General features: G+C 36.9%; 1 protein-coding gene across 13 annotated transcripts in view; it reads left to right on the forward strand.

Annotated features, from left to right (window-relative positions):
- FUT8 (fucosyltransferase 8) overlaps positions 1-15140 on the forward strand; it is a 308716-nt gene extending 293576 nt beyond the window's left edge. For all 13 annotated transcript variants that reach the window (XM_042989928.1, XM_042989927.1, XM_042989929.1 and 10 more), the window contains 2 exons: positions 5502-5652; positions 13833-15140. In XM_042989928.1, coding sequence (XP_042845862.1) covers positions 5502-5652; positions 13833-14150 — 469 coding nt within the window. In that variant the 3' untranslated portion in view covers positions 14151-15140. The remainder of the gene's footprint in view (positions 1-5501; positions 5653-13832) is intronic.
- The last annotated feature ends 1280 nt before the right edge of the window (positions 15141-16420 follow it).

Here is a 16420-nt window from a genome sequence, read left to right on the forward strand (position 1 = left end):
GGGGGACACAAACATTCAGTCCATAACTCTAACCAACTGTATAGGACTGCTAGCAATAAAACATACCAGGTGCTTGCCTTTTTGCTCTCACTATCTTCACTAGCAATTAATGGGCAACTGAAACATATGTAAAATATGTGTGAGTTGGGGTGCCTGGGTGGCTTAGTCAGTTGAGCGTCTGACTTCGGCTCAGGTCATGATCTCGTGGTTTGTGAGTTTGAGCCCCATGTCGGGCTCTGTGCTGACGGCTCGGAGCCTGGAGCCTGCTTTGGATTCTGTGTCTTCCTCTCTCTCTGCCCTTCCCCTTCGTATGCTCTGCTCATGCTCTGTCTCTCTCTGTCTCTCAGAAATAAATAAATGTTAAAAAAAATTTTTTTTAAATATGTGTAAGTGTTCATCTCATAAAAAAAAATCTGGAACTTGGAAGTTATATTAAAGAAAAATAAAGAATCAGAAGATAAGTTTTATAAGTGGAAGAGGAAGAACTGCTAGTATGTATTGAACAGTAAAACAGTAATCTGTCATTTATAGAGCATGCCTATATTTCAGGCACTGTGTTAGGTGCTGGCGATGCCATGATAAGCAAGATAACTCTGCTCTCAAGGAATTCCCAATCTAGTGGGGGAACAGACAATTACTCATACTCTACAGTATGAATAGTGCTACTATAGGGTTAACATAGGGGGTTAAGAAAACACATAAACACACTGATCCTAATTCGGAATTTATCATAGGATCTAGGTGAACCTAGAATTGGCCTTTACTTATTATTAATAAATAAGGGATGTATTAAATATGTGAAAGAAAGGAATGAGGGAGAAGAATCTGTGTTCTTAGCTTTGCTCAGACACTGTTTGCTCCAGAAATCATCCCTGAATCCCGAAGTGTCCCTCCTGTCTGCATTGCTCTGACTTGGTGTTTAGCACTTGCTTACCTCTGTCTCCCTCACTGGATTAGAAGTACTTTAGACACAGTAACTACCTCTAGTAAGTGCCTAGTAAGTACTGAATTATGTTTATTTCAATTCCATCAGTTTGAAAACATTTTATTAGATGTTAATCACTTAAGCTAGTGACTTTTTAATTAATTTATTTATTCTTTGGTCCATTTCTTAAGTCAGAAATAGAGGTTGGGGAGAAAAACAAATTTGAAGTGAGGACTATACTGTAGATGTTTATTCGAAGCATTGGATAATAGTTTAAATCCTGTTTCTCCCTCCTAAGAATCTAAACCGGATATAAGTTGCTTTTTCTTTTAAGACTCCCTCTATGAGTATATTCTTTCTTTCTCTGTCCCTATCTCTCTCTCTCTCTCTCACTCTCACTCTCACTCACTCACTGACATACACAGGACCACGAAATTCATCAGTCAAGTGTAAGCCAAGTTACATACTTACAGTTAAGGATTAAATGAACATCTGGGCACAAAACACAATACAAAATTTTCACAGATACTTTTCAAGTTTGATATCTAGAAGCAGAGTAGAAATAGTTCACCATGCTCCTTCATTTTAAAATACCAGATTGAATTTGTAGCTTAATTGAAAAAATATTAAAATGTTATCTACTCTTTTACTTGTTCTTGAAGCATCACAAGCTTTTCCTGTTTTTTTTTTTCCCTTGATGAGCAAAATAACTCATGCTTATTAGATGATAGGGAAGTTGGTAACTATACAAGCAAGAAAAAATACCCACAGTTCTATTACTCAGTGGAAACAGCTATTTAAATGTTGATATATTCCCTTTAGTCATTTATATAGTTACCCATTTTAGTAGTTTATCCTATTCTATATAATTTGAACTCTTTTTTACTTAATACAGCAATGGATCCATTTTCTCAGGTCACTAAAAAAATAATTATCTTAAATGTCCCCTTTAATGACTACATACCTCCTGTATGGATGTGCCATTGCTTACTTGCTCATTCTAATATTGGACACTTACTAGTTATCCACATTATTTCCTTAAGCTAGGTTTCAGGCTTTGGAAATATTTAGATAAAAGGATATGGGCATCTTACAACTTTGATCCATAGTACAGCATGGTGTTTTTGTATTAAGCAACCCTTACAGTACAGTTGGCATTGGTAGTTACCACGATTATGGGACTAGTAAAACTTGAATTTCCTTTTCATGGTCAGCAGCTACTATCTCCTCTGTCTATGGTAGTTCAAGAGACAGCTTTCCCATATTCTGTTAGAAATGTTGCAGCAGCATTTTATGCACTTTTTTTTACCTCTTTGCAAGTCCTTTCATTTTAATTTTCTGAGTCATTTTGAAGATCTTCTCAGGAATGTAGACGCTGTTTCTCATTATTTTGCTTCTGTGTTTTTTTATTCTGAATTAACTCTGCTTTAGACCTGTCAGGATTGGTTTTGAAACCTAAGCAAATCATAAAACCTCTGCCTTTGTTTTAGGAGACCAGAAGCATGACTGAATCTCTCATCACAGTATATAGAGTACAGGGTCATTATGATACTTTGTGCTTCAAGAGGGTAAAGAACTTAGAATGATGGTTAAATGATACATAGAATTCACACAGTCAGAGGAGAATCTATTTCCTGGGTAGCTTATCTTTTGTAAAAGCGGTCAAGGTTAGCTTTATATGTGTGGCTTCTGTGTGAAAATGAGCAGTTAATGCCTTGCTGCTTGGTATCATACCTCAGGTTTCTCTAGGTTAAGACGGAGTTCATCTGTGAGATTTTGGCACCCGCATCCCACTGACTGTGGCAACCATTGCCAATGTGGAGATAACTCTCTTAGGTAATTCACTGGTAGAGTGTTTAAATCACACTCATTGGCAAAGAAGTAAGAACTATTAAAGTTGTCTATCCAACATTGTATCCTAAGATGTGGAGATTGGGAGCAGGGGTGAAACAGGAGAAGAAACAAGTCTTTAAAAATCTCTCAGGGTAAATATTTACATATGTAGTTTGCTCTTTATCAAAAATGCTAGATGAGCACTCCTAAACTTAGTTTCATTTACATAAATAGAGGCAAGAAAAACTTATTTAAAAGTTTTTGATAAGTGTTTGGTTGTCCTGTGAAATGAAGGCTCAGCCGTAAAGAGTGGTTAATTTTCTCATTATTTTATTGAACTGTAATGTGCTAGATACAGTTACAGGGCAGTAGGAATACAAAGAGAAATAGAAGATAATATGCTGCTCCTTTTTTTCAGGAGTATCCAACTGGTGGGCAGTATACGTGTAGCAAATGATTACAGTATAGTTAGATGGATGTCCGGAAGGAGTTGTATACCAGGTGCAGTGAAATCATGAAGAGTATCTCCCTCAGCCTGGAGAAAGACTTTAGAAAAGAAAATGTGTTGTCAGTTTATAACTTTAGCTTAGTCCTTTGTGAGTAATATAAACAAATTTTTATAAGGTGGAAGAGGAAAAAAAAATTCTTTTTATCACTGCCAATCTCTACAACCTCACAGTAAAAGAATTCCTCTGCCAACATACTTATGAGCAAAAGACAAGAAAGAAGCATGTTTGTGCAAAAATTTCCATGCTCATTATTGGAGATGCAAAGTCTCCCTCTTCCATTATTTACTTTGTTTCAGTTTCTTTTTCCAAACTCAGTATCCTTCATCAAGCAGTCTTTTGCACATACAGATGAGCCCTGAGGAACTTAGGTGTTCTTTTGGTTTGGTTCTAGGGAGGGATCTTTAAGTTAGGAAGGGCATTAAAGTTACTGTCACTTCTCAGTAAAAAGATCAATCTTTTCTTTTCATTCAGCACCCAAACCTTGCTGACAGAGTTAGTTTCTATTCAAGGATAAAAATTGTACTGGTGTGTTTTAACAATTCCCTCTCCTCTCTCCTCCGGCCTTTTTCATATTTATTTGTTTCTGTTTCTGCCCCATACCTGGATATGCAGCACCACAAGAATCACATTAAAAGTCCTTGGGGTTGTTTTCTTTTTAGAACAAATGTGACATTTCCTTCGCCTCCCTGATTCAGGGCTGAGGAGGGTAAAATGTCAAAAATAATGAAGCCAAATGGATCTGAACACTGATTACCAGTCTGAAACAGCATTCGGAGACTTTGCCGCCACAGTCATCATTAGAGGCAGTGAGAAGAAGCTCCTTGGTGGCTGTGAAATGGAGAGAAATCTGAAGCAGCTGTTAGGGGCTGAGGAAGAAGTCCCAGACATATAGGTAGCGAGTACTACCGATGTAGCATGTATTTACTCACACAGCATTGTGTGATGCCAAGAAAAGTATAGTCCCAACCTTTGGGGAATACTGTGTGGGAGACAGACATGTAAACTGACTCTTGATGGTTCGGGGTTTATAAATAGGAACTATTACCCTGTCAACAAATATTCATTGATCCTGTTATATTCCGGATTCTCTTCTAGGTACTGAGAATAATACATTGAACAAAGCAGATGAAATGCCTCATTATAGAGTTTACATTCCACTTAGGGGTGATGGAGGTGGGAATGGATACAAGCAGTAAATAAATAGTAAATACATATTACGTCAAATGATAATAAAGGTCATGAAGAAAAGTTAAGCAGGTGAAAGAGATAGAAATTGCCAAAGTCCTCACTAATAAGGCTGTATTTCAGCAGAGATCTAAAGGAAGTAAGGAATAAGACCAGCGGGATATCCGCAGAAGAATGTTTAACAATCACAGCTAATATTTACTGAGCATTTACTACATGTGTGGGACTCCTCTAAGCACTTTACATTGCTTAATGTATTTAATTCCTACAAAACTATATAAAGCAGGTACGATTATTAGCCCATTTTCTTGTAAGTCCCAAAGTTTGCAACTTAACTCTGAAGATCTACCCCATGCACTAAGAAAATGTATTCACTCTATACTAGAGTATAATTAAACCTCTTAATTCACAGTAGAATCATTTGAACATATGGTAGGCTTTTTAAAGATATCCTGTTTTAATATTTTTAAGCACATATCCGATCTCAAGACTACCAAAATCTTGCTTAGTTGACATCTACAAGGAATTTGTTTTTATAAATGAATTAAACTAGTTTTCCATTATTGTTGTTGGTAAGATGGTGCTTTGAGGATGGGGGTTAGGGGAGATAAGTCTCAATGATCACAAATTCCAGGTCAAAAATTTAAATGAAATTTAATCACGATTTTTATATTCTAAAGGAAAAGTTCAATGGCCAAATGTGAAGGCAGCTTGAAAAACCTCATAGAAGTCACTCATTACAAAGAAAATAAGGAGCCTTCAACTCTTATGAATTTTGATACGTGAGGGGTCATTTTGATACATGTACGTGTATATTATATGATGTGCCAATAACATGTAACATACTCCAGAATGTTTGCTATCCCACTGATGGATTCAAAGATGCGTCATCAACTACTCTATTGAACACCATAATTAAAGCTCTCCTTACTGTTAGAAAAAAGAGCTTTGGTCAAAGGAGTAGTTCTGCCTCCTCCTGATAAGACACTACATCCTGATAGAGTACTGTGATTTCAGTGACTATGTAAAAATTTATTTCTTTTTTACAGGTACCCCACTTACGAATTTATTAGTGATAACTCTATCTCTTGGTCAGCCGGACTACACAATCGATACACAGAAAATTCGCTTCGGGGTGTGATCCTGGATATACACTTTCTCTCCCAGGCAGACTTCCTAGTGTGTACTTTTTCATCCCAGGTAAGTGATAGTAGGGTATTTTTAAGTGGTCAGTATTTTTTGGTCATATTGAGTTCAGGAAGTTCTTGGGTTTGTGTATGTGTGTGTGTTTAAAGTTATCATGACTCAGATGTAATTTTCTTAATATATGGGAACAATCCCTTTTGTGAAAGAATGGGGAAATTCCATCCCCTTCCCCTGCAAAAAAGTAGCTATTCAATTACACCGAGTATTTAGTTGCTTGCCAGCAATGGTTGAATACATCTCTGCTGAAGCCGCTACTGGAGTTGTTTAAAGTACTTGGCATGTTCACAGCATTTAACTGAAATAGCAAGTAAGTACACTTACTTAATACTTTCTGATTTTGCATACAGTCAGTATGCAGCCGAAATCCATCCACTTCTACACATCGATGCACTGATACTGAGAGACTGAAATGCCAAGCATTGTGTCTCACTCAATTGCTTTATAGAAAATAAAGAGTAAATGTAATTCTTTTTCAAGTCCTATTACATTTCTACCATGCAAGAAACTATACATTAAATTTAAGCAATACCATATTGTAATCATTCTTTTGAGTTTAATTGTTGCAGATAATTGTATGGTAGGGGCTTGGTGTATTTGTTTTTATGAGTGGCCCAATCAGCCTTGTATACACAGTGGAATATCAGCATAGAAATATTTATCGTTGGTTTTATTCTGCTCTCTCATTTATGTGCATATTACTGGTTAGTTCATTCAACAAGCTGTTAAATGACTATTTGTGCTCAGAATTATATTAGGTGCAGAGGGGATTTCCAGAGAGATTGAATATATAGATCTTACCCTGGTCCAGAATCTAGTGACCAAAATACTCATATGAAATAATTGGAGAATAATTACCAAGAAATATAGATCATGTAAGATAAATGTATGCCTAAAAGCTTAAAAGAAGCAGAGAAAAGAAAATGTGAAAAGGAAGGTTGCATCATTTTCATGGGAATATACTTCAGAGAGTATAAAGAAATGGACAGTTTTTTTTTTTTTTTTTTTTTTGTGACAATGCACATTGTCACAATGGGACAATGATATGATTGTTGGAAAGATACCTGTCTCAGCAAAGACTAGGAGTTCCTTCAGTATGGAATAAGAATACAACCTACCCAGAGACAGCTACCCAGAACAGAAGTCACATAGCAGCAGTCCTCATCAGAACAGAAAATTTCCTTGGCCTTCAAGTTCCCATGAAGGCATCCACTGCTGATGTTTTTTCCTAACTGGGATGAGGTATTCCATCTTTGAGAAGCTCCCTTTTCTATTCTCATAGGAGGTAGACAGGAGGAGTTATAATTACTTGGTCTCTCTCAACTGTTACTGAGAATCTGGCTAGGTGCCCACCTGACCAACAGGTGCAAATGACTAGTAACTACCTCTATACACATTTTTGAATGCTTATTGTTTTGAATGAGTCAATCAAGGGTCATTTTTCCCAAGTGGAGCACCTCCTCTCTGTAGGCCTAGATTTTAGGCCTATCTAAAGTCCAGGGTTTCTCAACCTAGGCACTATTAGCATTATAGTCAGGTACTTTGTTGTGAGGTACTGTCCTGGGCATTGTAAGATACTGAGCAGCATTCCTGGCCAATAGCACCCCCATCTCAAGTTGTGACAACTGAAAATATCTTCAGATATTGCCAAATATCCCACAGCAGTGGGGAGGACAAAATCGCCTTTATTGAGAATCACTGCTGTGGTCAGAAAGCTTGAAAATGAAATAAATATATACATGTCTGAACATTGAGCAGCCTTACATGTAGGCAGGCACTGAGACTTATAGGGATGTGCTGTATTTTGCTTTCCTTCTTCCAGCTCTTAATAATACCATTAGACTCATTCTGGAAAGAAAATCTTTTTTTTCTTTTCAAGGATATGCTGTAGATTTTTTGATTCATACAACCTCATGATTCTAACTTTGACCCAGAAATCAGAACTTCTCTTACTTGATGATAGTGGAAATCTGTCCAAGCTTGAGGGGCGTATTATTGTTCATACTACCTTGTTCTGTTTTGTGAATAATATCAACTTCAGTGTGTTCTCCAGACCTCAGGTTCAGAGAAGTTGTTCATATGAAGAAAGAGTGGTGTTCAGAGGACTTTTTCTCTCCAAAGGAATGAGATTTGTGCATATACTGTATTGTTTCTAAAAACGCTTGACAAGTAAGGGTTCATCCAAAATAACTTTTATTCATTTGAACCAAAGCAAAACTCAAACTAATACCTTGTATCCCAAAATAGACTTGAATATCTCAGAAGTTTTTATGTTAGCGTTCAGAATTAAAAGTTTAACAGTAAAAATACACTTATATAACGAGTAGCAGTTTGCTAAACATGATCACTGCCATCATCACATACCTTTCTTGATGACTATCAGCTGTAGCCTTTGAGATTGGAATAATTCCACATTCACTGATAAATTTTTGGGCTTACTTACACTCCAGCATTTTTTGAAAATATTTTTAGAAAAAAATGGGTTTGGTACGGTTCACTATTTTTACAGTGTGAATGAAATTGGTTGCTTGATTGTAGAAGTTCTCTTGCCATAAACCAAAATTGGAATTGTTTGAAATTGCCCCAGAAATGTCTCATCATAATCGCCAATGGAGTGTGAGAAAAAGTCACTGATAGCATCAAAATGCCAAGCCATTGATTTCTAGGCAGAGAACAAGATTGAGGCAACATGGATTCTGGGATCAGTCTGGGTTTAAATCTAACTTTGACCACTTAGTATATCTGGGTGGCATTTGAACAGATTACTTAGACTGTCACTGACCTATTTTTCCCTGACTGTAAAATAGTAGTAGCACCTACTATATAGAGTTTTGGGGATGATTAAAAGTCATATGTAAAGCACTGAGAAGTACTTAGTGATGTATTAAATACAATGTTAGTAGCTATTGTCATTTATGTAGGGAAAGGTATAGGAATACCTTTGCCTGTTAGAGAGACTACGGTGTTTATTTTAGCAAGTTTTTTTTCCCATGGCCCCATTTCAGACCATACACTCTCATGTTTTAGGAGGAGCGAGAAACATGATAGTCAAGGACTCTGTTACTTCTGCTTGTGCTCATGGGCAATGCTTAGGTTCCACCAAATAATCATGTGCATTGAGCGGGTATAACAGTTCTTCATTGAGAAGAGTAGCCAGTAACATTCAACATTTTAATTTCTCTGTGCCAACATGCCACCTCAACTCTATTTTATTTAGCTACTGAAAGAGAACATCACCGTATAATATAAATTTTCAGGAACAAAAGCTCTTCATTCCCAAAGGGTAAATGATAAGTAATAGTATTTGCTTTAACAAGTGCAAGTAAAATTATGTACTTGTTGACTTTAGGGAAATTAACCTGCAGATGTTCCTATATATGCCATAGGTATACTAGAAAATGGGAGAAGACTAAAATGTTAACTTCCAAAATGGTGACAAAAGAATAAAACACTGAGAATCAAATCTCAGCCCAGAATAAAATATAAACAACCAACTCTCAAACTTTCCTTGATATTCCAAGAGATTATTAGAAAGTGACAACAAGTTTAATATCTTCTTCATAATGCTTTGACAGTTTTGTCTCCTGTGAACTATCCTTTGAGCACTATTACAGCATAAGAGAATAGTGAGAAAGAGTTTATATGTTGACCATGAACGACTGTAAATGATAATGGAAGAATGAAATGCCATGCCCAAAGGAAAAATGCAAGACTTGATTGATGTTTGAGAAACTATAGGCATGACTATCACGGCACCTTAATCGGGATTCCTTATAAGGCTTTGGGCCCATCCCCCTCAGTCTCAGGGCTTCTAAGCTTTCTTGGTTTTATATTCATAAATGGGATCTGGGAATTTTCTCTCCTTAAATGAAAAAAAAAATTTTTTTAAGCCAATAATATGACTCTATGCTCCAATTTTGTTACTGTTGTTGCACTTAGTTTTCTGAATCCCTTCATCAGAACTGTTTCCCAAAACCAAGTTTGTTCTAAAAGCCTCATAAATTGAAGAAAACAATCCTCAGGATTTAATCTGAAAATTAGAGGCAGTATTAACATTTTCCAAGAACATCAAGTAAGTTTTGAAAGCTGTGCAATCCCATTCCAAACTATTCTACCAAATACTGTAATCGTGTTCTGTGTTACTGGAAGTTGCCTATACCCAAAGCATCTACTTTGTCACTTATTTTCCTATTTAATAAAACTGTCTTAAATATGAAGCAAAGAAACTGCAGTTGGTGAAATAACAGAAGTTATTATTGTTTATCAGATTTTTGAATCAGTTTTTATTACTCTGTAATCAGATTACAGACATTGTCATAGATGCTCACTTTAAAGTAGGCTTTGGGTCAACAGCATTGTTTAAGAAGCAGTCAACATTTTTCAGTAGTTTCAACCATTAAAATCACCATAGGACAAATTTACTTTTTTCCCCCCTGTGACACTTCCCTTTTTCACACTTAGTACAACATGCTCATGGCACTCTCCGTTGTCTGATTCCAAATCCACACATAACACAACTGGCCTCATTACACTTCGAATCAGATGTTGGAAAGCCCAAAGGGAAAAACCATATACAACATGCATTTTATTCTAGACAGATGACTCTGGCATTGAGGTATGGCCCATGAAACAACAGTGGATATTGTTTGTTCTCTCATCGAATAGCAGAACAACATAGTTTGTAGGAAAAGTGCATGGATCTCTCAGCATCACCAAAAGAGACCAGAACTACTTCTAACTTCTCACACTAGGAGATCTCCCAGCCCCATCTATTTTGACAACAAAACAAGATCCCATCTGCTCTGAGAAGGCTTTGGAGTCTCATATAAACTCAGCTGGTTACTCCTCAGGGATAAAATTCAGGTTAATGGACCTTCCTCTCCTTATTTATTTATTTGTTTTAATACAGTTGTATCTGTGTTTTATTCTTTGGCAACATTCTTGCTCTTACCCATTACTGTGTGCTTAGTGGTGTACTAAATGATACACTGACATGAAATAAATGAAATGAAACTTACTACATATGGCCAGCCACTGCTTTGTAAGCCAGAGGGTTTGCATCCATCATGCTACCTGTCTAGTATCAAACTGAGTATTGATATCAACTGAAAGCCTTCATTTACCTCCCACACAATTTGGATTAGTAAAGCCTAGTGATGAAGCCTAGGGTAATTAAATGCAAACATCAACATTATAGTACTCTTTCTAGCCCTTTGCAGTAAATTTCCCGATGGCTAAAATAGAGAAATTTTTTTAACTACAAAGAATGTTATATGGGATCTTGGGGATTAAATACCACTCATGGACTTGTATCTTCACTGCTAGGCTAGTATTATGAATGAAGCAGTATTCATTCAACAGCTCTTTCTGAGCTCCTACTATGTGGCAGGCACAGTACTATGTTCTTATCCTAAGGCAGTTTAGTGTACAGCTGAGAGCCCAAAAGAACTGTGATTGTGGCTCTACCATTTACTAGCTCCTTCCTCCCCTATCCCCCCCCCCCACTTTTTTTTGAAATCTACTTAATATTTCTGGGGCTTGTTTCTTCAGCTGTAAAATATGGATAATAACAGCAACCAACTCATAGGGTTACCATTATTATGAAAAGGATAAAGGTCCCCATATTGGCCCATCTCAGTGTCTGAAATTTCTACCATTCATTTTTCTTTGAAGAAAATACATGTTATCCATAGGCTGACACAGCAACAGCTGTGGATACCAATATATATATTGTTTATTAGGATTATCCCCCAAAGAAAGCAGGTCCCTAAGGGTGTAGGACTGAAGGCAGTGTCTTTATGAGACTGACACACTTAATAGTGGAGAGGAGGAGCTACATCAGGGTTTGTTGCCACACCGACATTGTGGTCCTCCCAAGGGCAGTGCAAGCTCCTGCATTCCTGGCTAGATATAATTGAAGAGTGAGTGGAGGGGCTCGGGGGTGGGGGGTGGTGGGGAACAACTGTCAAGTTTGCCCATGGCTTGCCTTGGCCCTATGTTTTACCATTCTGGTGTTATAATCCAAACATGGAGAACAGGATCTACAGGAGAAAATATGCTTAGGAGTCTACAAGCATACACAAACTGCCTGAGTTCCAAACTGGAATCTACTACTTAATAATAGTGTAACCTTGGGCAGATTCCTTAACTGAACTTTGACACCTCTAAAATGAGCATGATAGAATTGTATGGGGCTACTTAGAGGATTAAATTAAATAATACCTACAAACAATGTCCGACAGCAAAAACTCAGAAAATATTAGCCTCTATCACTGTTAACTGTGCTTGACTATTGTCCGAGCTGCTTTGTTTTAATTAGTTTCTTCCTTTCCAGATGCTCCACTTGATTTTGCTTGCCCTGTGTGGGCCTTTGGCTGACTTTGGCGTTCCCATTCCAAACCTTTTTGACCCTCATTTTGTTATAGTCTCAGTATTCTACTGGTGATCTCAGTTGTACCATGACATCCCCAATATAAAGTTAGTTTGTTGATGAAGTAGAAACTTACAAGTAAAGTCATTGTCTTGGTTCTATGACTAGTTGAAATTCTAGCACTAGAATTTGGGCAGGTCACTGATTCTCCTTGTATTTTAGTCCATATTTGCAAAATTTTAAATATTGTCTAAACTTAGTTTCATTTGCAAGTTACATATAGCATTTGAAAAGCATCCCTCAAGTTCCTGAAATTCAGACTCTTTAAGAAGTTAAGGTGATGCTTAACCTAATCAGATATCATTTGCTCATAACAATTAAGGATGAGTGTCTCCACTCACTTTTGATCTCATAAATACCAGAGTTTTAAAAGACTGTTGGGCAATCCTAAATTGCTCCACTGAGCAGGTCAACAATTACTGTTAGTAGTATCATTTTAAATAAATGCAAAAGTATTGGTATAGAGACAATAAAGCTTAATTAACTGAGACAACTACAACTGGAGATTTAGGGAAAAAAATTTTTTTTTAATATGACTTGAGTTCTCTGTTCACAATGTATAATGGAAGAAGCAAAATGATAGCATTCTCTCTTCTGTCTTCACCTATTTTTAGAGAAGTTCCTGAAACCCATTTGCTCTATAATGAACATATTTTTTAATTGCTTAAAATGCTATCCCCCTATGAAAATAGTTATAGTTCAACTTTATCACCAAGCATCAGATTCAATGTGTGAATCTCAGATTGTGGAATTTCAGTGGCCATCCAGTGGGCATGGTAGATATTCTCTGGACATAGGAATCTTTTAAGTAGCCTTACATGCATCAGGCAGATACATCTTCACCAAAGATTAACACATCTTATTTCAGTCCTCGAATGCTTATATCTACTCAGGACACTTAAAACTCTAGAACAGAAATGGCAGATATGTTTTAGCTCACTTGCCAAAGCTAGTTCATTGTCAATAATTACATGAATTTCTTTTGAGAAGAGTTCTGAGATCAAGTCCAAATCTAGCAGAAGAGAGTATGCATTTGATTGAGACTGAATGAAGGGAAGGGAGCAGCAGCGTTTGTGTAAAGTATTTATATTCCTAATCCTCAACCTTAAATTCTTCAAGGACACAAACTATGTCTTATTCATTTTTCTGTAACCAGTGCTCAACACAAGGTGTACTGTGAAGTTCTTAATAAATGTTCATTAAAACTAACTGATTCATCTTCTTCTTTTTTTTTTTTTTTAATTTTTTTTTTTTTAACGTTTATTTATTTTTGAGACAGAGAGAGACAGAGCATGAACGGGGGAGGGGCAGAGAGAGAGGGAGACACAGAATCGGAAGCAGGCTCCAGGCTCTGAGCCATCAGCCCAGAGCCCGACGCGGGGCTCGAACTCACGGACCGCGAGATCGTGACCTGAGCTGAAGTCGGACGCTTAACCGACTGAGCCACCCAGGCGCCCCTAACTGATTCATCTTCTTAAAGTACTTTGTAGTTTATATTTTGTTCCCAAAGACCTTAGCTATAGTAATCTTTTATGTTTAAAAAAAAAAAAATACAAAAGATGAAGAATGATTTGTACCGTATCTCAGAGCAAATAGAGTAAAAACTTGTGACTAGAATCTACTACTTCCCATCCTCCCGGTCCTAGTCCTGTTCTAGTCTTAGTCTGTTTAGTCAAGGGCCTTCAGTTTGCTATGAAGAAGATCTCATGTATACTAATACATTTTTTTTTTTTCATTCTTTCCCAAGGTCTGTCGAGTCGCTTATGAAATCATGCAAACACTTCATCCTGATGCTTCTGCAAACTTCCATTCTTTGGATGACATCTACTATTTTGGGGGCCAAAATGCCCACAACCAGATTGCCATTTATCCTCACCAACCTCGAACTGTAGATGAAATCCCCATGGAACCTGGAGATATCATTGGTGTGGCTGGAAATCATTGGGATGGCTATTCTAAAGGTGTCAACAGGAAACTGGGAAGGACGGGCCTATATCCCTCCTACAAAGTCCGAGAGAAGATAGAAACGGTCAAGTACCCCACATATCCTGAGGCTGAGAAGTAAAGCTTAGATGGAAGAGAAGGACAACTAAACTCAGTTAAAACCATTTGAGCCAAACAGTAGATGAAGAAGGCCCTGACGTTACAACACATGGTGAAATGAGTAGACACCTTCAAGCACCAGGAGCAATTGGGAACTGACAGATGCTTCATTGGTGGAATTACTCTTTAACAAGGGCCACAATGCCCTTAAACTCATGCACAGTCCAATAATGTACTCACATATAACATACAAACAGATTGTTTTCTATTTTGCCCCTTCTTTCAAGATTATGTCCCCATGAGACAAACACTGCCACATTGTGTAATTTAAGTGACACAGACATTTTGTGTGAGACTTCAAACATGGTGCCTATATCTGAAAGACCTTTGTGACCTAATGAGAAGACCCCGAATAGCTCCCTACGTCAGGAGGTTGATCCCTTGCCAGTGGTGCTATTGTAACCACTGAATTCACTCCAATCAGCAGATTCAGAATGAGAATGGATGTTTTTGTCTGGATTTTTTTTTTTAAGTAATTGCATCAGTTCACCCACCTCATCATTAATAAGTGAAGGATACATCAGAAAATAAAATATTCACACTCCATTAGGAACTTTTGTAAAACAATGCCATGAACAGATCTTTAGTACTCAATGTTTCTGGACATTCTCTTTGATAACAAAAAATAAATTTTAAAAAGAGGAATTTTGTAAAGTTTCTAGAATTTTACATCATTGGATGATTTGGTGGTTAAGTTTTAAGTAGGAAAACTATGATAAAAAGAGGAGTTTTATAGTTTTTCTGATTATTATTATTTTTTTTTCTGTTTCTGATTGAGTGACTACTCAGGTCTTAGGTCAAAGAGTCATTAGTCCATTTTAACACTGAAAACTGAATTTAATTGGTATGCATTACAAAGTTGCTAAGAATACTCTTTGAGAACTTTTATTTTCTTACTTTGGGCATTGTTTGTTTGTTTTAATTGAATTAAATAATCACACTTCTTGCCCCAGAGGAACTGTGACTTCCATTTCCAAAACAAACAATTTCAGTCTTGTTGATAACATTTCTTATTGTCACTTTTTGTGAGTTGAGTCCTATTGTTTTAGCCAGGAAGCAAGTTGTGCCCTTTCCTATCATGTCCTGCTTTTGAGAGTACCAGGAACCTTTGGAGCTGGGAAACTGTCTCTGTTTCTAAAGTACATATCTCACAATATGTAGAATTATCCAAACAAAGGAGAAAGGAACCAGTGTGAGATCCAAAATGGGCTTGAGATTATCCTTTCCATATACTTCATTTAGTAATTCCATGAGAGAATCACTTCAAAAGACAAGACTTGGATGCCCTCTATGCTTTCTCTCTGAACACCACTCTTCTCCTTGTAGAGTCACTTGCTATTTTCTGCAGCCTGCCTCCTTTAGATGTATGGCAAGAATATTTCATAGCATCTGTTCTACCTTCTGAAAGAAGAATTTGATCCATTAAGAACTAGTAGCAGACCTGGTTGAATACCAGGAATGCCAGACAGAAAAGTCCTATCTTTCACATTCTCACTAAATGAAAATACCTATATGCAAAATGTCCCCACCAAACTTCCCTAAATTCTTTCTACTTCTCTCTGGTCAAGTCTTCCAAAGAGCAAAAACTACCTACCTATAGTGTCAGCATCGTTTTGGTACAAATAAAAGTCATTTGAAATAAAAATCTCCCCCTAAACAGAGATACTTTTGAATATGAGTTGTTTTCTAATTCCCATCTTACTTGTCTTCAGAACTGAGTCATTAATGATAGTATATGTTCCTCTGCTTGTATTTCTCTGCTGAGATTTCCTGTTTTTATTCATGACAAGCAGGCTTTTGCTTTGCTTTAGTGAACATAGTTATACCTGCTTTAAAATTCTTTTCTGCTAAATCCAACATCTGAATCTTCTCACAGTTGGTTTCCATTGTTTGTCTTTTCTCTAGAGAAAGAGTCTTATTTTTCAGGTTCTTCAAATACTGAGTGATTTTAGATTGTGTACAACTGAATGTTTTCAGTGTTTACTCTGTGAATTCTGTTATATTCCTCTGAAGAGAGTGCTGATTTCGTTTGCGTTGGCAGGCATTTAACTTCATCGGCCTCAAACTACATTGTGTTTTAGGCAGCAGCTCAAATCTCATTTCAGTTCTTTTATCATTATCTGAAGTCTGCCCCGCACATGTGTGGTTCAGGGGTCCGCCAGAGATTTGCATGGAGTTTATGCACAGAATTTGAGGTTCATTCTCTTTTCTTTGGTTCTCTTTTTCTGAGAT

Source organism: Panthera tigris, chromosome B3 (assembly GCF_018350195.1).
Source record: "Panthera tigris isolate Pti1 chromosome B3, P.tigris_Pti1_mat1.1, whole genome shotgun sequence".
In the NCBI taxonomy this organism is placed as follows: domain Eukaryota; kingdom Metazoa; phylum Chordata; class Mammalia; order Carnivora; family Felidae; genus Panthera; species Panthera tigris.